Source organism: Paroedura picta, chromosome 9 (genome assembly GCF_049243985.1).
Source record: "Paroedura picta isolate Pp20150507F chromosome 9, Ppicta_v3.0, whole genome shotgun sequence".
NCBI lineage: Eukaryota > Metazoa > Chordata > Lepidosauria > Squamata > Gekkonidae > Paroedura > Paroedura picta.
In genome coordinates, this window is record NC_135377.1 from 37997513 (window position 1) to 38019616 (window position 22104).

The following is a 22104-nucleotide window of genomic DNA, read 5'->3' on the forward strand; positions in this document are numbered from 1 at the left end:
AGCCATTTTGTGTCAGTTTTGCAACAAGTAAAATATGAATGACTGAAGAGTCAACCTCATTTTTAATTTGTTTGTCTTATTATGCAGGAAATGTATGAGATTGCCAAGAAACTTTGTTCCTTCTGTGAAGGTCTGGTCCATGATGAGCATCTTCAGCACCAAGGCTGGGCTGCCATAATGGCAAATTTGGAAGATTGCACATATTCCTACCAAAAGCTGCTTTTCAAGTTTGAAAATGCATATTCAAATTACCTGCAGTCCATAGATGAAATTAAGCTGAAACTTACACAGTAGGTTTGCCATTAGACTCATCAATAAGAAGCTACCTCTACACAGTCACTTTACTCAAAACTAAGGTTTTATGATTTTGTATATTTTTAGTACATTTTATTTAACTCAGTACCAGTTCTCATTTGTGGGGTTTGGATGCCAGTTGAAATAATAAATCGGGTTTGTACTCTTAAGAATGCAAATTTTTCCCCTGAGATGACTTAGTTTCATTTCTATACAGATATGTAGAAGCTATTTTGCAATATATTCTGCCTTTAGTGTGTTTGATACAATTTCTCCATAACAATGGGTTTAATTTTTTAGCAAAGCTTTCTGTAGATGAACACCCACTATGTGGTTAGTTACTAAGAAACTTGAGGTTCAGGTTTCAGAATTGGATTGGATCTAGAGTACCAGGACTGGAACTTCACTCACAGAACAAATCCCATCTTTCAGTTGTTCATCATTCCTACTGGGAAACCTCCTGGAACAATCATGGTTGCACTGTGGTGACTTGTAGTGGAACAGGATCTGGCAAAAGTGCTTTTTGCTGGTGGAAACAGGCTTAGGGGCAACTCATCTAAATGGGTTTTAGGACATATTAAAGAACAATGCTAATTCATTTTCAGTAGTTCTGTTCTGAAAATTCTGAATTGTTTTTTAGATAACTTTCTGTGGAAAATGCACATTGAGAAAGTGCTGTGAAGATAAAGTGTAGATCTTATATCCCTGCACGAATGTCAATTTAATAATATGCCGTGTATTTTCTAATTTACATTAAGATGCCCATTTAAAGTTATTGACTATAACCGTTTTTCAGATACATGCTAAATAATGTTGATAAAGTATTTCTGAAGAAATGTGGGCAAACCATTTTTCCAAAGTTTTTGGATGTGGAAAAGCCACACTTTGGATTGAAGCTATACATACTTGACTGAGCTGAAAGTTCATGAAAGATAGTTGAATTTCCATTCCCTTTACATTAAAGCCTAGTTGCTTCTGATCACAGTGAGGAGTGACTAAATGCAATAGTTGATATCAGGAATTGCAAAAGCCACTGCATAGCAACTGAAGTGAAGGAGTTCTTATGATTGGAAGTTATTGTAAAATGATTCACAGTGAAACCACTCTAGCTTGGTTGTACTGCAGGAATTCAGCGTATTTGCTTCAGAGCTTCCATGGGATGTTGATAATTAGATTTTAAAAGATTTTAAAAACATCTTTCTCCTAATATGTTCTCAGCTATCACTAATGCAAAGGATTTTGCAATAAGCAATATTCACAAAATCTCTCCTCAGTATGCCAAGGGATAATCCAGATAATACCAAACATGGGTATATTGATTGTCTATTGTAATGCTTGTACAAAAATGAAGTTCACAGTTCCACTGTGCAGATACTACTCTGGATAGACAGCCAAAGCCTCGTATTGTTTGGGAAGTCTGTTGGAGTTAGCAACTTGAATGAGCTTGCAGATTCATTTATGGAATTTCATGGGAAGGCTCCTCCATCTTACAAAGACAAACCAGTTAAGGCTGATATGAGGAGGAGACACTTGAAACACTGTCACACAGCAGAGTAATGGAAAAATTCAGTTTGAATTCTTACAAACTCGACTGGCTTTCTAGATGTGCCTGGTAACAAGGCAGACTTAGCATCTTTCCTCTCAAATTATCTTGTTAAAGATCCTCCTGCAGGCAAAAAAAAAAAAAAAAGTTGCTGGTTGAAGTCCAAGTGCAAATACCAAACCCTGTTTAGTAAAGGCAAAAGATGAGGAATCCTTTGCTAGGCTTGTGTTATACTGTCCTATGGTCTTTAGACATGACATACATTTGTTTTGGTGCCGTTACATCTCCGCAATCAAAAGTAAAGTAATGAAGGCAGGCACATCCAAATGTCACATGTATATGCTGCGGCATGAAACCAAAGGAAACCTATCTCTGTAATAGCAGGATGTGATACAGTGGTTTGCTTTGCTGGACGTAGCAAAGAGACTTCAGGAATCACACTCTCCATTTACCCAGGGATAGAGAATTAGCAATTAAAGTATTGAGGGATGCAGAAAGTGTCTGTACCAGAAACAAACTTCTGGGATGAGGCCTGAATTAAATTATTTAATGAATGCAGGTAACTGGAAACGTTGCTTTTTAAATACTGAGATTTTTTCTTCAGTGAATGAGCATGTAAACCAAGCTGTGGTCTGGAAGCAAGACATCAGTTCAACTGTTGTTTTGTCAGTTGAAACAGTGGACTGGAAAATGGGAGATGCCCCAAATACATATCAGTTTCTTCAGCTGAAGATTAATATAGCTAGTGTCATGTGGATGTAAAGATAGATGTATATTTCATAATTGATTCTGCACAACAGTTTGTGTGCGTGACTAAATTTGTCTGAATATTTTTTTCAAGGAAAAGTAGTTTTTTATGTACAAAAAACATTTCACTTGCATTGTACTGATCATTTGTATTGCTTTGCAATAGTGACATGTATAAAAGTTTCATCTATTTTTAAATCATTTGATAAACAATTTGATAAAATTTAAGGCTTCAGGCAGTTCTTTGTATGAATGCAAAGAACTTCCACTTATGCATGGTATGTGGGGTTGGACATCTCTTATTTTTTGCAATTCCCTTCATCTGCTGATTCCCCATATGTTCCAGTAGTTCCTTCAAGAAGTCACAAGAACGTGCTAATCCAAAGGGCACTCCAGGCATGAGATGATCAGAGGTGGTTTGTCACTGCCTTCCTACATGTGGGAACCAGTCTTCTATGGTGGTCTGCTGTCCAAGCACAGACTAGCTGTCTCTGCATAGCTCCCAAACTCTGATAAACTTACCTGAACTTGGCTAGTGAGTCTGCTTCTGCAAACAGGAGATAGAAAAAATCTGTTTAGGAAACAGAACTCTGCTGTTGGCTCTTAACTCTTCCTAATGTTTCATGTATGCATGTAACCCTTTTATAGCCAAAAGTTAGCGAATCTGATGTTTTTCATCATGGAAACAACAAATTGTCAGAAGTGCTTTGCTTATAGGACATTCCCTTCCTCTTTCTACTGCAGACCTCTGAAAAGTTATCCTGAGCACTGGTGACTGAAATAGAAAGGGGAACTCAGTGAAGGACCCCCCCTCCCTTTTTGTATTTTACATGACTGGAAGTGCTTAATTCTTGTAAGGACATGTTTGGAGCCAGTCTTTCATTTTAAAATGGAAGAAGTATCCATCTTTTGAAAAACAAAACAAATGACAGCAATTAAAATTGTATTATGAATGCCACTATTCATTTGTTTCTGTTTTATACTTAGCATTTTTGTATGTTCTTTTTCCAAGTTTAGGGGCTGCTGTTTCCATAATGGCTAAGATCCCACTGCTGGAGTGCCTAACCAGACATAGTTACAGGGAATGTTTGGAACGGCTGGATTCTTCTGCTGAACATGAAGGGACAGAAGGTGAAGACACTGAGAATGAGAAGTCAGCTGAAGTGGTGCTTTCTCCTGACATGTCTAAAATGAACAAACAATCACTCCTGTCCTCATGTTGCAAATCAGTAGAACGTTCAAACCTAGATGGCACAGTTTCTGAGAAAATAAGTGAAAATAAGGAAGCCAATCAAAATCCTTCAGTCCATGACAGTGAAACGTCAGCAGAGCTGGGAGAGAGTGATCTGCCTTCTTTCAATGTCTCCCTGCTAGACTGGATAAATGTTCAAGACAGACCTAATGATGTTGAATCCTTGGTCAGGAAATGTTTTGATTCAATGAACCGAGTAAGTTAACACATTAAAGAATTTCATGGCATCTTGTTCTGATTTGTTGGATTGTGGCTTTCAATCTTTAAAGGAAGATATTTCTGTTAGCAATATAGTAAGAAGTTCTTAGCTGGAACTCTGAGTCAGGTCATCTGGTAGCCATAGTGGTGCAGCTTTCTGTCCCCTCTTTTCCTTGAAAAGAAGAAACTTGTGGTTTGCAGAGGAATCAAGACTGGACTGGTCATGAATGAAATGGCTTTTTTGCCCATCTTTATTGAAGATGAAAAGGCATCATACTGAATTCCCTTCCCTTTGCCCATAGACAGATCAGACCATTTTGTCATAATGGGTGAGTTTTACAGAACAGTAATTTACTGGGGGTTTTCTGTCACCTTTTCAATTCAGTCTGTGCTGTGAAGATTCATAAGACTCCCTTTCAGACTGGTCTCCAAGATGTTGGGAAAATCCTGTTGCAATCCATTGTTTCCACTCAACACCATTGCTCCTTTTCCCATACTCTTTGGAAGGCGGGGGGGGGGGGGAGAGGTGTTACCAAAAATCGCGTATCATCAGCTACATCCAGCAACTCTGAGAGTCTCTTGTCCTGGATGGAGTTGCACATCTAAGCGCTGTAGATTGGTGTTGGCTTTTTGAGCCTTTCCCTAATGCCTGCTTCATTTCTGCAAGCCAATGTGGGAATGGTCTGCTGCAACTTTGTACTTTTGAGCGATTGTGCTCCAGGAATAATGACTTTACCTGCTGAGGATCCCTGTTCCTGTACTTTAGCTAATGAGGCCAAATATGTATGGTGTTTACAGAAATCAGGTTTAGAACATTCCAAGATTAAGGAAGTTTAATAAATTAAAAGAATACAAATGGTCTGTTCAAGCACAGGTTGAAAACTGTCCCCTTTCCCTAAACTCAGTACTTATTCAAAGTGATGTTTAAATAGAACAGTCTAGTATAACTTGGAGTTGCAGTAGTTTAAAGTTCAGCATCGCCTTAATTCTCTTAATAGGGACTTTCTCCCATTTTCCGTGACACATGGATGAGATGCAGGCCCTGAGGTAAAAGCTTATTCTTCCATTGCTTGTTCCCATCCAAGGAGAAGTGCAAGTTGGAAGAGTTTTTTTTTTCTTTTTGACTGGAGAATTTATAACTTCTCTTTGAGAGACTCCATCCCATCTTGGAATTGTTCCGGGTTTTCTGCCATACAGAGGCACATGGCTGAATCCCTATGTGTCCTTTTGGGGCAACATTCTATCTAGATGTGAGTTCGGAAGCCATAGTCATATTTTAACCAGATCCAAGTGTACATAATTATGGAAGTACTCTGCTTGAGCTTGATGACTTGTCACCCCCCCCCCCAAGTTTCTGCCAGTTTTTACAGCTGGATTCCAACACTCAAACTGGTCACAACAGTTGAAATATTTGAGTGAATACTGAACAGCAGGGGGCACACATGCATATATGCATGCTGCTACTGTGCCTGTGGAGTAGCATGAGAGGTGTTAGAGCTTGCAGCTGGAGAAATTGAGTCCTCCTTTGTGAGTTGAAGTGCTATCGGCTTGTGCAAGGGACTCTCTGGTTCTTGCCTCCCCTTCCTCTTCCTACCATTATGCTTGTTCAAAAATATGCCATTAATAAGCTATTTTATGAAAAAAACTCCTTTAAAATGTATTGAAATAAATGCACATGTATACAGTTTTTTTTTGCCAGAACTTTGGTGATAAAGATGCTCCTAGTCATCTCTTGTTTTCCAATAACATATGTGTGCTATCTGTATCAACTAGGTTTTATTATAACTGCTATTTCCTCAGATATTGTTTTCAGATGTACGGAGGGAATGTTTCAGCTGCCCTTTTAAAACTAAAATCAGGTCACATAGTAAATTGGCAGTCTCACTTTACAGAGTCTTCTATAAATTGTGCACATCATATCTATGCCAGTCTCTGGTCTGTGAGGATTACATAGACATTATAGCACTAGTGTAAAGAAGTTGACTATGCGATATGCTTGTTTTGCTTGCACAGTAAGTATATTGTGAACCAAGTTAAAAGAAGACTAATATCTGAATATATGCTGTTATGTCACAAGCAGAAAAACCAACGTAGGCAAGTTGATTTATGCAAGAAAACTGCAAATGTGCCTCTTGCAAAGGGAAGTAAGCAAGAGAAGTGTTTACACAGTGTCAAGTCACAATCAATGAGAAAGTCTAAGGCAAATGAAGAATATTATAAAACAAGTTGAATTATTCATTATTTAACACTTGACCTCATTGTAGCCTGGATTGGGAACATGAATCTCTTTGTCGCAGTGAAAACTCTTCTTGAAGGGTTTTCCATAACCAGTGATTGAATGTTATTTTGATGAATGTAGTGAATGAGGTTATTTACTAAACTGGGCAAAAATATTTTCTTTCATAAATTCTTAGAATCTTCAAGCAATAAATAAGAAATGAAGAATTTAACTAATATTATAATTTTTATTTACTTTGTACATTTTTCCTTATTTGTGACTTGCAAAGGGAAGGTAAAGCAAGTACTAAGTAAACTTGATGCTTTGTACAGATGTATTTCTCACACATTTTATCACTAATGTATGAATCTGAGCTTCTTTATTGGCTACCTAATATCTTTTAAAATATGTATGCTGTTGGATTTTTCTTAACATGTGATAAACATCACACTGTTTGAGTCTTTAATTCACTTAACTTTTTCAAAGGTTGTTGGTGTTGACACAACTTATTCTGTTTTTAGAAGAAGAAGAAGAGTTGGTTCTTATATGCCGCTTTTCCCTACCCGAAGGAGGCTCAAAACGGCTTACAGTCGCCTTCCCATTCCTCTCCCCACAACAGACACCCTGTGGGGTGGGTAAGGCTGAGAGGGCCCCGATATCACTGCTCGGTCAGAACAGTTTTATCAGTGCCGTGGCGAGCCCAAGGTCACCCAGCTGGCTGCATGTGGGGGAGTGCAGAATCGAACCCGGCATGCCAGATTAGAAGTCCGCACTCCTAACCACTACACCAAACTGGCTCTCTTTTATTGACCTCTATTATAGTATTTGTTTTATTTATTTAATTTTTTTTCTACACCAAATACACCAATACATATTGCATGAATGGACTTCAGTGCTGATTACTTCATATGTGATAACCAGACATCTAGAATAACAATTGCTTGTGTATACTTAATGCCAAATATACATGTCCATTTCTGTTTTAGTAAAATTCAAAAGAAAGTGAAGAAGACATCATTACAGACCTAAATAATGTTTCCCCTGTTTTGTAGTAACTCTGGTATTATGTTATAATGCCATATAATATATAATATATAATAATGGTATTATGTTATAATGTTACAATATAAGGTACCTGAACAGTTCTTCAGGGCCTGCAAAAGGGAGCTCCTCCACCAGGCATTTGGTTGAGGTCGACCTAAACCGTTGCTTCCAATTGGCCCCCAACCCCCCCCCCCACTATGACTGCGATGAATCTGCCCAACCCACTGGGTCTCAGTAAGAGTTGAGCTGAGGCTCTTTTGCAGTTTCCACCATTCTTTAATGTTATTGTTATTATGTTAATATTATTGTTGTTACCACCTAGTTGTTAACATAAATGATATCTGTATCTTTTTCTTGTTTCCTGTAAACCGCCCAGAGCCTTTGGGGAGGGCGGTATATCAATAAATAAATGTCAGAAGCCAGGTCCCTATTAAAACATAAGCAATACTTTTGATGTAATCTGGGCCAGCCAATAGATGACCATTTGAAATGTTTTTTCTGCTTTGATTTCTTTTTTATGGTTTTGGATTTTGGAAGTAGATTCAGTGACTGGTATCTTTGCAGACATCTCGTCTTTGTGCGTTTGTACATGCATGCAACTGACTTTTTTGGAAATACGTTGCATAGTATAACGTTATGTTAACATAGGCAGATTGAACTAATCCACAGATTAAAAGTGTGCCTTCTGAACTGTGCTTGTCAAATCCTGTCAGCTGATTCAGATAGGTTGCCCAGGTTTTCCCTGTCACTTGGTGAAATATATGAAGATACATGGTTGGAATCTGTAAATCTACCAAGCCTGACTTAAATAAACATACTCTATTTTTGTATCCTATGCTGTCAGCTAGATGGTTTCTAGCTTCTTTGCAAAAATAGTGGCCAACCAATAGTAAATATAAATATAGCTGTCATTATTAGAAGAAAACACACAATCTGAAGGCTTAAAAGGCCCCTATTTTTTTAAAAAAATGTGCCAGTTTAAGATTGATGTATTCATTTAATGTATGACCTTTTATCCTTATTAGGATTTTTATTTACAACACACATAAGATAAAAATTAATATATATATTATTTTGTCTTACAGCTTGACCCAAGGATTATTCAGCCCTTTTTGGCAGAATGTCGACAAACTATTGCCAAATTAGATAATCAGAACATGAAGGCCATTAAGGGGCTTGAAGACAGGCTTTACGCCTTGGACCAGATGATAGCTAGTTGTAGCAGGTTGGTTAATGAACAAAAAGAACTTGCTCAGGTAAACACTGTTTTTTATGTAAATGATGAGTGTATGCCATATAAGCTACTTTAATTTTATTCTTGTAACTTCAGTCTCTTTTCTAATTTACTATTAAACTATTATTTAGGCTGGCAGTGTATATTCTTCCTGGATATATAGGTTTTTCTTGAGGTTAAAATAGGTTGGAGGGGAAGGTGATGAATGAATTCTGTGGTAACTAGCATTGTCAGCAAAATTGTTAAAATAGGATATGATTATTTTCATATACAGAGGGTTTGTTTCTGTGTTAGTGAGAAAATCCTATACTGTTATTCCTATTAAATGCAGCTATGTACCAGAAGACATTCAAACAAAACTCTAAACCTAATTATATTTTTGAGCTAAAAATTCAGCACATCTTTGATTCAGAGAAGGTGATCAGACTGCTTTTGTACCCATACAACAGGCCCATAGCCACAGTGGTCCAAAAGGGACTGGGCCCCATCAGTCATTTTCCATCTCCCTCCAAACAATACTCAGGACTGATGTCAAATCTGTCACAAGTCTCTCAAGTATAAATTTTCTGTGTGAAAAAGGAGTTGAGGGTAAAAGGGTGTCAGTCCTGTCATAAATCTTCTAGATGTGAATTCTCTATGTAGTGGACTAGAACGAAATTCGCTATTAGCAGACCTGAAGAGTCCTGTTTTTTAAAAATTCCTGCAAAGTAGGGTGCATGCATGTGTAAGATCATGTTGAAGTAAAGCAGAGAATGTAAATGATGGCTGATTACCTATGTACTCATGCACACACACAAACAAAAATTTCTGGCTGTGAGCCTCCCATACAACCTACTCTGGCTGTGGGCCTGCCATACAACTTCCTTTCCTGAGAAAGAACATAAATCTGGTCTAGCATGCTGGTGACATAGAAGGCAAGGTTCTTGGACTGCTGAAAAAGCCATGGTGGGGATCATTGGATTTGCATGTGAGACTAGAGCTACAATAAGAAAGGAAACTTCATGTGATTTAGTGAAAATGTTGAATGAATCCAACCTTTTGGTGGAATCCACACAGCTATTTTTGGTATGCTCAAGACTTCGTGTTTTGGCAGCACATATACTGAAATTGGAATGATACGGAGAAGATTAGGAAGACTTTGAACATGTTATGGAATGTTTGACTCCCCCCCCCTTTAAACTGCAGAATGTGTTTCCCCCTTTCCTCCATATCGTAGACTGATTTTGGAACTTAGAGCATATAGAATGAGTTGTACAGGTATTTGAATCCTGACCAAAGTCATTTTGGAGTATAATTTCAGGATAGTAACTTCACTTAGTATAACACTGCTCAGTTTGAGTCTTCATTTACTTAATGGTTGAAAAGATCAGCAAAATGAAATTTGAAACACCCTCTTGACAAAGTATAACATTTTCAGCAGTTCTGATTTTTGAAGGGGGAAATGTTTTTTCACATAGAAGCTGGGTACCAGTTGTGTTTGATTACAGCAGAAAAAAATGCCATCATTTTGTTTTTTTAACTCACTGAGTTTTATTGGATCAGTATGGTCAGTAGGTGGCAATGCATGATCGGAATAGTTTCACTAAATTCTTAAATCCAGTGCAAAGCTTTCAAATAGGATTATGTAATTATGTTTCCTACTGAAAATAAGAATGGTTGCTTGTCTTTATTCTATTACTACAACCATTTGAAACCACTTTTATTTTCTGAATCAGATAACTGCTGTACCTCAACCAGTACTATATATGTATTTCCAAGGCAGTGATTATTCTGTTTACCTCTCGGAGATCCTTTTTTCCTAGAGATACCAAGTATTCTATCTTGGAACTTGGTCATTTAAAGCAGTGGTCCCCAACCCCTGGTCCGGGGACCAGTACCAGTCCGTGGATCAGTTGGTACTGGGCCGCGGCTCCTCCTTATCCTCCCCGGCTGCTGCCTCGGAGGCTGCCCTGCCACTCTGCCGCTGGCTCACCTTTGGTGCTTTCCAGCGGCCACCATGGCTGGGGTTCTCCCTCGATGTGGCACTGCGTGGCACTGCACAGCTGCTGCTGGCAGGATCCCCCAGCGGGTGACGGGAAGTCAGGGGCGCTGGCGGGAAAGCAAGTGAAGTAGGGGCTCAGGTGGCGGCAGTGACGTCCCTCGGCAAAAGGACCACTGATTTAAAGTATGTACCTGGCGCTGTATCCCCTTTCCTTCTAAGATCTCTTGTCTTCAGAACATCTGATGAAATGATACTAAAGATAAACACATATAATCACTTGGCAAACCAGTTATGAGCCAGCTGTCTTACCAGCTATGTTCACCTTTTATATAGTCTATGTGGAACAACTATGCTATTGTTTTGATTAAAATAATGGTGACATTAAAATTGAGGATTAGTCTTTGTTGTCACACCTGCAATTTAAGATACTATCAGATTAGTTTCCTGTGTCACCTAGTTTTGGACATTCATGGATCCAGATGAAATACGGAAATGTTTATACAAATACCATTTTTAATAAACAAAGGAGATATAAAATTACTTTTCCATTTTTCTTAAAATTCTGCTCTTATGAGTCACTTTTCTAAAAATTATTCAAAGTGATATAAATAAAATCACATTTCAGGCATAAAATACCACAGGATAAAGTCATTAAGAGAACAAGGACATATAAAGTTGGCATTTATCCTGGGAAGTCAGGATTTAACATAAAGCTATATTCTTATATTTTTATATTTAAAACGTACACAATCCTGCTTTCCTACCTAGTTAGGGCCCCTCAAGGTGTAACATTTTAAATAAGGCATTAAAATCAACTTTAGGAGTAATCTGTCAAATAGAAAATTAATACTGAAAAGGAAAGAAGATCAGCAAGGGAAAGCCAAACAAAGCAAAGCTTCACCCTCTGGCAGAAAGCAGTGATTGCAGCAATGAATCTCCCTGGGGAAGGAATTCCACAGTTTGGTGCCATAAGAAAGAAAGTTCTGTCACTTATCTAACCTCAGATGAACAGGCCCCCTGGAGCATGGCTTCTGAAAATGACTGTAAAAATTAGGTAGGCTCCTATGAGAGTAGTCAGTCTTTAAAGGTATGCTGGTCCTAAGTTGTAAAGGGTTTTAAAGGTACCTAGTACTCTAAACTGGGCTGGGTAGCAAATTTGGAAGCCAATGCAGGCAGAACAAGAGTGGAATTATATGGTCCCTAAAGCCCAGTCCAGCCAACATTCTAACTACAATATTGTGCATCTGTTAAGGTTTCCAGATACTCTGAAAAGGCATCCCCACATATAGCTCATTACAGTAATTAATCTGGATGTTAACAGTTCATGCATCACAGTGGCAAGATATTTTTTTTACCTAGGGAATTCTGTAGCTAGGTTAACAGCCCAATCTAGTGGAAAGCATCTTATACAGTAGGATGCCTGGATCTAGGAGCATTCCGAGGGGACACGCCTGCTCCTTTGGGAAGAATGCAACTATCCAGAACAGGACACAAGTGTCTCAGTTCCTAGGTTAGCCCTTCCAACCACCCAATAGCACTTCCATATGGTTGGAATGACATTTCATCTTATTTAGCTCTCATTCATTCCAAAACTGTCTTACACACGGCTTCAAGATTTCCACAGTCAGTAAAATTAAGAGGATACACAGTTCTAGGTCTAAACAATAAGAAGTTTCTGTGTAATGGTCAACAATAAACTTGGAATTTGTAACTTCAACTAAAAAGCTGTAATACATTTTCTGAAATAAAATTCAGAACAAAGTTGTGACTCCTCTGACTGCAAAAAGAACCTGTGCTCTGGGACTCTGAAGACCTTGGGTCACTAAGAATATCAATTTAAATTAAGGTGTTGACCACACTCAATGTCAATGCATAGAAAGACTTATCTCTAATGAATATTGCTTATGATTCTCCAATAAAAACAATATGCTTCAAGCAACTTTATTCTGAGTTTTATTTCAGAAAATGCATTACAGATTTCAAGTTTGGTCAAGATTTTCACAGCCTCTTTGGGATGGAATCCATATATGGGTGACAATCCATCTGATTGTCCTCACTCAATGGTTTCATATAGATGTTAAAAAGCAAGGGGCACAAAACAGAACATTGCAGAACTCCAGAAGCCAAGGGGCTGAGCAGGATTTCCCAGTACCACTATCTGAAACCCAACTTCCAGGCAGGACCACCACTTCACAATGGTGACTCATAGTCCCAACTCAAAAGGCAGTTCAGAATGCTATTATGATGTTGAAAGCTGCATACAGGTTCAGAAGAATCAACAGGATTGCACTCCCTGTCCTCTTCAATTTTACCAGCATTGATCAGAGAAACCAGGGCCATTTCAGTCCCATAACCAGGCCTGAACCCAGGTAGAAAAGGATCCAAACTATCCACTTCATCCAGGAAGCCTTGAAGTTGTCCAGCATCCACTTCAGATTGTCAGTAATAGACCATTATCCCTATCTGCAAGGAGTGCTAGACGATCTGAAAAGTAGTATGTCATTTTGAGTGTGCAGAGGCTATTAAACATTTGCAAAGATTTGTTTTGTATCAGTGTCCCTTGATTCCCCAATCTAGATAACTTTCCACACATTTGAATGCGTACATTCATCCAGATTGTTTTAATTTGATATTTAAAAGAGAACACATAATTGACATTGGCTATGAGCACTTCTGTGTTTTCAAACATGTATTCTGTAAGTGATTTTTTTCCCTCCCATTCTGAACATCTTGGCTTTTGGTTTTATGTGTGTCAAATTACTAATGTGCAGGCCCGTATATTTTAAACTTCTGTTTCCTTATAGGGATTTTTGGCTAATCAGAAGAGAGCGGAGAACTTGAAAGATCCTTCTGTGTTACCTGATTTGTGTTTAAGTCATGCAAATCAATTGATGATTATGTTAACTAATCACAGGAAACTTTTAGATATTAAACAGAAATGTACTACTGCCAAACAAGAACTTGCAAATAACTTACAAGTCCGACTGAAGTAAGTGCTTTTTCAGTACTTTATTTATTATATTTATTATATTCCCTTTCCCCCTGTATTTTGGTCAGCTTTGCCTCTTATAGCTTCTGTTCTAAAAACGACTAAAATAGAAATTTGAAGATTCTGGCACGAAGAATAACGATGTAGATTAATTCATGCGAACTACCTTATGTGGAGTCTAAATACTATCTAATACAATTAGGGTTTCTAGCCTCCAGGTGGAGCCTAGAGTTCTCCCAGTATTATAACTGATCTACATAGATAATTTCCCCTGAGGAAAACAGTTGCAGAGGGTGGACTCAATGGTATCACATCCCTACTGAGCCTCTACCCTTCACAGGCACTGTCTCCCAAGTCGCAAAAGAATTTTCTGAGGTATAACTGGGAATTCTAAATGTAGTAGTAGAAAAGAGAAAGCCAAAAGCTCCATAGTCAAAATATGTAAGCAAGTTATGATAAAAAAATAGTACTTTTTCACTTACAATTCACAAATCAGTGAAAATTCCAATGGATGTTGTAAGAAATAGGATGTTTCCAATAGACCTCAAATATTGGGTTTTATGCTACTGCCATATTTTGCTGCACTTTTCTCCTGTGCAAGAGGCTCTTTTCCCAGTAGAGGGAACTCTTTGGTTGGAAGAAGGTTCCCTGTGTTAAAGGAAAATGCCACAGAGTTGTAGGGTACAACCCGGGGTTTTGTAAGTCCTAGATGATTGTGAAGCATACATTCATTTCCTTTATGAATTGAAACTGTACAGTATGGACTGCATTTCGGAATTCAGGATAGTATTTTAAGATTTATAATCTTGCTGAAAAGATGAAAGGATGGCAGTTGGTATCAGGAAATTGTTCAAATCGGGTGAGCTGCGGACCCTGTGGGATTTGTCAGCTTTCCGCAGGGCCTGCAAAACGGAGCTCTTCCACTAGGTGTATGGTTGAGGCTGGTGTCAGCGAACTTGGGACATCACCCCCCCCCCCCGGGAGTCAGGAAGTGTACATTGCACTCTTCCATTATCTCCGATATTAGTATGGGGAGGGATGGGTTTTTTGCCATCATGTTGGTATTAAAGTTTTAATGGGGATCTTAATGGGGTTGAGATTATTGAAACCCGCCTCGAGCCTGTGGGGAGAAGCAGGAAATAAATCGAATAATAATAATAATAACAACAACAATAATGAACTGGAGGTGTAGTCTAGGCAACGTTAAGCATGGGATCAGATCTCTCATTGCAAACAGTGTGCTGTAAAGTGTTTAACTTTTACTGTGTTCTGTTTCTGATAATATTCTTTAGCAGAGAAATAATGGGGGAAGGGGTAGAAACCAATTACTTTGTGACTAGCTGTTCTCTTAGAACACATCACCAGAACAGACTTAGATATTTCAAGACTCTGTTTTGGTGGGTTTATTAAAAATTGGTAGGTTTAAGAGAAGAAAACAGGAAATGATTGTCTTTTCAGATTTTATAGACCTGTATTTCTTAAGTCATGTTTTTAAATATTTGAAGTACTGTTAAAGCTAAGTTTAATGTTAGTCACAGAATCACAGAATCATAGAATTGGAAGGGGCCATACAGGCCATCTAGTCCAACCCCCTGCTCAACGCAGGATCTGTCCAAAGCATCCTAAAGCATCCAAGAAAAGTGTGTATCCAACCTTTGCTTGAAGACTGCCAGTTAGTATATTTATGCAGTTTCTAGGATTTTCTAGGACTTAGTTACCAAGACTGTTCAGGTTTTCTTAGGACCCATCAGTTTAGTCTGAATTCTGTCTACCACAAAATACAAAGGAGAAAACTGTTTCATAATTGACATTTAGAAAGTGCATGGGATTGTACTTTGGGTTGGATCCAGCTATCCATCAGTAGAAAACACTATTGCAGGCAGTTTTTTTTGCTGTATTTCAACTATGGAAAAAATTGATTCTGGAGACCGTGGGACTCATCTGGGTCTGGACATTGTCTCTCATGTGTAAACAAAAGTAATTGCTTTCTTCAAGAAATGATATAGCAGGTAGGAAATGAGAGAGTCCTTGTCCATGATATACCCATAGGTTCCCTGGTCTATTATTGATGATTTACAAGACTTTATTTAGATTTGTGTCACCAGGACTAGGGTTGGGTATGAACTGAGAAAATGTGGTTCAGTTAATGGTTCATGGTGTGACTGATTCATGAGCCATGAGGATCAAGGATAAGGGTAGGCTTACGTGGAGCGAGTTGCAGAAGTCCAGTCTAGAGGTGACCATCACATGGATCATTGTGGCTAGATGCTCTGGTTCCAGGTAGGGCATTAGTAGTTTGGATTGGTGGAGGTCGTAAAATGCCAGCCGTGCTGCCTTTGTGACCTAGGCTTCCATTGTAAGGGAAGCATCCAGAATCACACCCAGGTTCCTGGCGGAGTGAGTCGCTAGGAGCTGCATACCACAAACCAGCCAAAGTGTGTCAGACTTTAGCTCGTGAGCCAGTTCATGTCCATCCTTAACCTGGACATTTGGGTTGCCGACTGTCTTTAGTCTTTATCATATTAATGTGATGTTGATCATAATCAGGGCTGTATGGATTATTCATAGGACAGAATTTGGTATTGGATGCAAAGTTTAACTTCTAGAACATTTTTTTAAACTACAGAAGCAGAATAATGAAAATATATTTAATTTGTGTGAACTTTCCGCAGGCATTCGTAACAACTACAATGTTTTGATAAAGATCTGAATATGTGGAACTCATCTGAGAAAATTATGAAGCCTTCTTTAAAATATTTCATCTTATCAATGCTATGTTATGCTATGTTGAGACTTTATTCTTTTTAGGTGGTGCTGCTTTGTGATGCTTCATGCTGACCAAGATGGAGAGAAACTGCAGGCCTTGCTCCGTCTCGTAACAGAGCTGCTAGAACGAGTGAAGATAGTAGAGAAGCTCAGTAATGTCCCTCAGATGTATTGTTTGGCTGTTGTTGAAGTTGTAAGGCGGAAAATGTTTGTAAAACACTACAGGGAGGTAAGCAGTTTGAATGAGAAATCTAGATTGCACACCCATGAATAACTGGATGAGATGTTTTGTCCCTTTCTTTGTGTTCATATCTAGTCATCTATAAACACACAGGTCTTTTTCTTCTAGTGGGCCGGTGCTTTAATAAAAGATGGGAAACACCTTTATGACGCAGAAAAAGCCAAAAGGGAAACTTTTGGAAAATTATTTAGTAAGTATCTGTATTATTCTGTAAATTACAGTTCTTAAACTTAATGTACTTGCAGAGGCACCAGTATAAGTTATATACTTGTTTGAGTAGTATTCTTCCCAAATTTTTGGCAAAGTGTTTTTCCTGTTGTTACTTTTCTTTCTAGATTTGGAGGCTGGTTTATATATGGATAGAAGACAGTACTTATATTACAATTGCTTTATTTCATACCATATATCAGTGTGCCCCTTTCCAAGTTAAAATTTCCATTCCTCTAGATTGTTTCACATGTGAACAAAGATTTAAAAAGATAACTTTTTTTGTACAGGGAAGTCTTTTCTAAGAAATCGCTTGTTTAGAGGTCTTGAGGCCTGGCCTCCATCATTTTGTGTAAGTATTTGTTATTTCTAGACAAGACATTTATTTTGGTTTTGGGGAAGGTATGAAGCTAAGTCTGTTGCATTTGTTGTCATATTTATCATTTTCAATCCTTTTGATAGCTTAGTCCAGAGATGAAGTCACAGAATCATTACTTTGCCTTTGTATTAATGCAATGATAGTTAGTCGTAGTGTTTCCCCAATGTCAAATTCCATAGGGAGAATTTCTTGACTGTTCCTTGTTGCAGGGTAGCATTTTTGTGCCATAAACTAAAGGGACTTAGAGCCCTTTAAATGCACTTCACTTGCAGCTCTCTGATGGTCACGAAAAATCCCAATTTTTTTTTTTGGGGGGGGGGGGGGGGCTCAGCCGTTTAGGATAACCACAAAATAGCAAAAAATAAAATCTGGCTGATTTAATTCCCCCTCGAATACTGGGGTACTTTTTGGGTGTTTATTTGGCTCAGATTAGCCGAAGGCACACCCCTAATTACAATGCAGAAGCAGAATAAGGATAAATTTCAAATAAAAAGGTATAAGGAAGTGGATTTATATGTTTTTTTATTGTGAGTTTTTCTTTTGAAAAAGGTTGTATTAAAAGCTACAGCTAGTGTCTAGAATTGATGAGATAGGTAATATGGAATATGTGGTGATGATGAAATTAATAATGTAGTAGAGTACATCCATTGTGACTTTTGAAATTTGGAGTGTTTGCAGTGGGGACTGTTCGAGAATGTTCTGGAGACTGTAAAGAAGAGGATGTTGGGGAGAAGTTGTTTTCTGTTCTATATACTTGGTTGTGTGTAGTGTGGTTGTATGATCCTTTTTCTTGTATTCCTTTTTATAGCACTGTCTTGTTTTTTAAAACAAAATATTTTTAAAGGGTCCTTATAAACAAGCAGTTAAGCTGTATTTCTAGGTAACTGTCTGGTACTTGCAGGCTATTTGTGGCGTTTAATAATTCGTGTTTTTACATTCAAATCTATAATATGTACAAATTGTTTTTTATATAGACTCGGAAACCTCGCAGATTTGATAGTGAACTTCCTGATATCTCGTTATCTGATCTGCAGTTTCTACAGTCCTTTTGTCCTTCAGAAGTCCAGCCATTACTCAGGTAAGAATAAATGCACTCAAGTGATTCAAATAATAAAAGGGCCATTTCTACTTTGGGATGTTCCTTTCTAGAGTATTTATTGGAAAAACTCAAACAATTTAATTTTTTTTAACTAGTAGGTCAAATTCACACTTTTCAAATCATGTTTGTTAAGATGAAAATGATGTTTATGACTGAACTGCTAGACAAGATGGAGGAAACATCTCTGAAATAAATTATTTTCATTCACCTTCAGATTGTTTATAGTCTCAATCTCTTTCATGGTTAGTATTAATAATGCATCCTCTTAAATCATATAATCATAGAATAATACAGTTTGAAGGGACCTCATGGGTCATCTAGTCTAATACCCTGCACTTTGCAGGACACTCACAACCCTATCGCTCTTCCACTGTAACCTGCCACCCCCTTGAACCTTCACAGAATCAGCCTCTCCCCCAGATGGCTATCTAGCCTCTGTTTAAAAAGAGTAAAATATTGCAATTCCAAGTCGATATTTAGCTCACATAGAATATTAAATTTTCACACAAATAAACTTTAAAAATTATAAAGAAATGCTTTTAAAGAATTTTCTGGGGCATCAAGGCTTTCTGACAGCACCTTCTTCCAACTTCAACATTTGCATACTGAGAAAAGCCAGTTTAAGTGTGTGCATTTAAACTCCAAAGTGCAAAGAGATGCTCTTTACATGTATTCTAGAATGCTTTCAGTTACTTTATAACATTTATGTAACCTATTTTCATTTTTTTTTCATTTTCAGGGTTCCCATACTTTGTGATTTTGAACCTCTGCACCAGCATGTACTTGCTCTGCATAACCTGGTCAAAGCAGCACAAAGTTTGGATGAAATGTCACAGACCATTACAGATCTGCTGAATGAACAAAAGGTATCTTTGGGCTATGCATGTGGCTCTATGCAGAAGTAAGCTTATAGCATTGCAATTGTAATCACAGCCACTTGGAAGCTGAATTTAGTGGTAAATTGAAATCAGAGTTATTTTTAGGAAATACATTTATAATTGAGAATGTTGCTGTTTCTGTTAATTTTGCTGTAGAAATATCTAGCCTAGATAACAAAAGCAAAACCAAGAGCTAGCAATTATAAAAGGCAGACTTGGTGTAGTAGTTAAGAGTAGTGGCCTCTGATCTGGAGAACTGGGTTTGATTCCTGGCTCCTTAACATGCAGGCAGTTGGGTGACTTTGGACCAGTCATAGTTTTCTCAGAGCTCCATTTGCCTCACCTACCTAACAAGGGTGTCTGTTGTGGAGACAAAGGGTAGGCCATTTTAAGCCACTTTGAAACAAGCAGGGTACAAAACATATTCCAGTGGGTAGCTGAGTTGGTCTGAAGTAGCAAAACAAAATTAGTGAAATTTTTATACCAACCAAGTTTTATTCAAGGTATGAGCTTTCATGTGCATGCACACTTCCTCAGATACAACAAAATTTGTGTCTAATGGCACCTTTAAGACCAACCAATATTTATTCAAGGCATGAGCTTCCTTAGATACAATGTTGGAATGGACCTAATCAGTTCATACTTATAGGCAAAGTGTGAGAGTAAATTAACATACAACATAATGAAAATCGTTAACAGATTCCAGAGTTAAATAGGAAAAAACAGCAATTAGGATTTGTGTGTCTTCTATTGAAATTGAATTGCATGGGAAGCATTCTGTGTACAACAAATATGTCCACACTAAGAGAATAATGTGTGACTAGATAATCAGTTGTTGACAGCAGTCAGCTGAGACCTTTCCCTTCTGCCCCCTGCCTATCCTCTCAGGCTTGGAAGCATTTTGGGGTATCATCTTCGCAGACCAGAGAAAAGAATACACACACACACCCCATTTCAAACTGCATTGCATTATACTAGTCATAGTTCCATTACATTACAATCTACTTGTTCAAATCAGTTATTCCAATTAAGTGATAATTAAAAATACAGAGGACTTGGCCTTTCTAAGGGATTGTTAAGAGTGTAGGTCAGCATATATAGTGAGGATTTCATTGTTCTCAGCATAGGAATAACTTGCATTTCAACGATTTCCTTTTCCATTCTGTTCTTGAAGTACCTTTTAAATAAAAAGCCTATCTTGAAGTCATCTATTGAATGCCTTGGAAGGCTGAAGTATTCTCCCACAGGTTTATTAGTCTTGTGGTTTCTGATGTCAGATTTGTGTCCATTTATCCTTTGGCATAGAGTTTGTCCTATGCAGAGAATGAAAGGGCATTGTTTGCATTTGATGGCATATGAAATGTTAGAAGATGAGCACATGAATAAGTCTTCGATGGTGCAGTTGATGTTGTTGAGTCCAGTGATTGTGTTGTCTGGATGTATGTGACAGCAAAGTTGACATCTGGTTTTGTTGCAAGCTCTGGTACCAGTGTTCACGTTCAAATTAGATGTTGTATGATTGTGTGTGAAGAGTTGTTTGAGATTGAGGGGCTGTCTAGGCAAGAAAGGATCCCCCCCCTTCTTTACCAAGGGTCCAGACAATCAAACTGTCATAAATCACAGATATATGTGAGTGGGTGGGAGTTCAGGAAGCTTTGTTCCAAATGTCATAAAGATATTGGCGTTCTGCGGTGCCATGCTGAAGGAACCATTGACCTGAAGGAACAAGTTGTCACCAAATCTGAAGTGGTTGTGGGTGAGAACAGAATGGTACCATTTGGTGGCAGAATTACCTGGGGTATTTTCAGAAATTGTATTTCTTCTGGCTTGCAATCAGTCTTCATGTGGGATGATGTTATATAGAGATTCCATATCCATGGTAGCCAAAAGAGCATTCTCTGAAAGGTTTTTCAAAGACTATATTTAGTCTTTTCCTGAGAAAGTCTGTAGTGTCACAAACATAACTAGGGACATTGATGGTATAGGGTCTCAGAACAGAGTATATCCAGATATGCCCATGGTGATAATGCCTTTGCCTGAGACAACAGGATGCCCTGGGTTGCCAGATTTGTATTTTTTGGGTAGAAGATAGATGGTACCTGGTCTAGGTTCCTTTGATTTGTGTGAAAGGCTTTCCTTTCTTGAATGTGCAGGGGTAATTCCTTTATGATCTTATGTAGTTCTTTTTTGTATTCCTGTCTGAGGTCTGAGTCCAGCTGTAAAAGGTAGTATTTGAGAGTTGTCTCTGAGCCTCCTGGATGTAGTCTGATCTATTCAGAATAACTACGGCTTCTACTTTGCCTCTTTTATTATAATATATATATATACTAGTAAAAAAGCCCATTGTATCCAAAATACAATGGGCACTAGCAGGCTGGGGCAGAGTAAAAGGTGGCTTACCGGTGAGCGGGCGGGCTCCCGGGCGGCGTCTTCTGCTGGCGGCCATTTTCTTGATGTAGGCGGCGTGTACTCCGATGCCAGGGGCTCCCTGGGCGGCGGCCTGCCGCATCGGAGGCGCTTTGCGCCTCCATCGCGTCAGGCCGCCAGCAAGGAAGCAAGTTGGGGCGAGGACGACGGCGGCCGGGCTTTCCTGGGCGGTCGGCACTGCAGCGACCAGCCGCCCAGAAGGCAAAGGAGGTAATGACGGCGTGCGGGCGCATTCGGCCGAGGTGGAATGGGGGTGGATCAGGAGCTGCTTTGCATGGTCGCTTTGCACCTCCTGATTAGTCAGTCCGTCAGCAAGGGACCAATTGCGAACCGCGCGACTGGTCCCTTGCCGCCGGACTGACAATCGGATTGCCCAATCAGATTGGGCCCGCCGATTGTCAGTCTGGGGGAAGGGGCCTATCGGCACCCTTCCTCATCACGGACAGGGCCCGCCCTCGGGGCCCTTACCGAATTATTTAATCCGCTCCGCTAGGAGCGGGTTAAAGATGTGGATTGTTTCTGAGACTGTCTGTGACTTTTCTTTCAGCATGACTGATATTCTGCTATCCAGGGTGTTGTTTACATCGGTTTGGACCCTATAGCAAAA

The 22104-nt window shown here is 38.8% G+C and overlaps 1 protein-coding gene across 4 annotated transcripts in view; it reads left to right on the forward strand.

Annotated features, from left to right (window-relative positions):
- The window catches only part of RB1CC1 (RB1 inducible coiled-coil 1), a 79517-nt gene that overhangs the window by 16826 nt on the left and 40587 nt on the right, over positions 1–22104 (forward strand). For 3 of the 4 annotated variants that reach the window (XM_077352421.1, XM_077352422.1, XM_077352423.1), the window contains exons 7-15: positions 88–290; positions 3597–4032; positions 8382–8552; positions 13316–13500; positions 16309–16495; positions 16616–16697; positions 17005–17066; positions 18068–18171; positions 18932–19058. In XM_077352421.1, coding sequence (XP_077208536.1) covers positions 88–290; positions 3597–4032; positions 8382–8552; positions 13316–13500; positions 16309–16495; positions 16616–16697; positions 17005–17066; positions 18068–18171; positions 18932–19058 — 1557 coding nt within the window. Of the gene's footprint in view, positions 1–87; positions 357–3596; positions 4033–8381; positions 8553–13315; positions 13501–16308; positions 16496–16615; positions 16698–17004; positions 17067–18067; positions 18172–18931; positions 19059–22104 lie in introns of those variants that run through there. The other variant, XM_077352424.1, reaches the window with a different exon arrangement.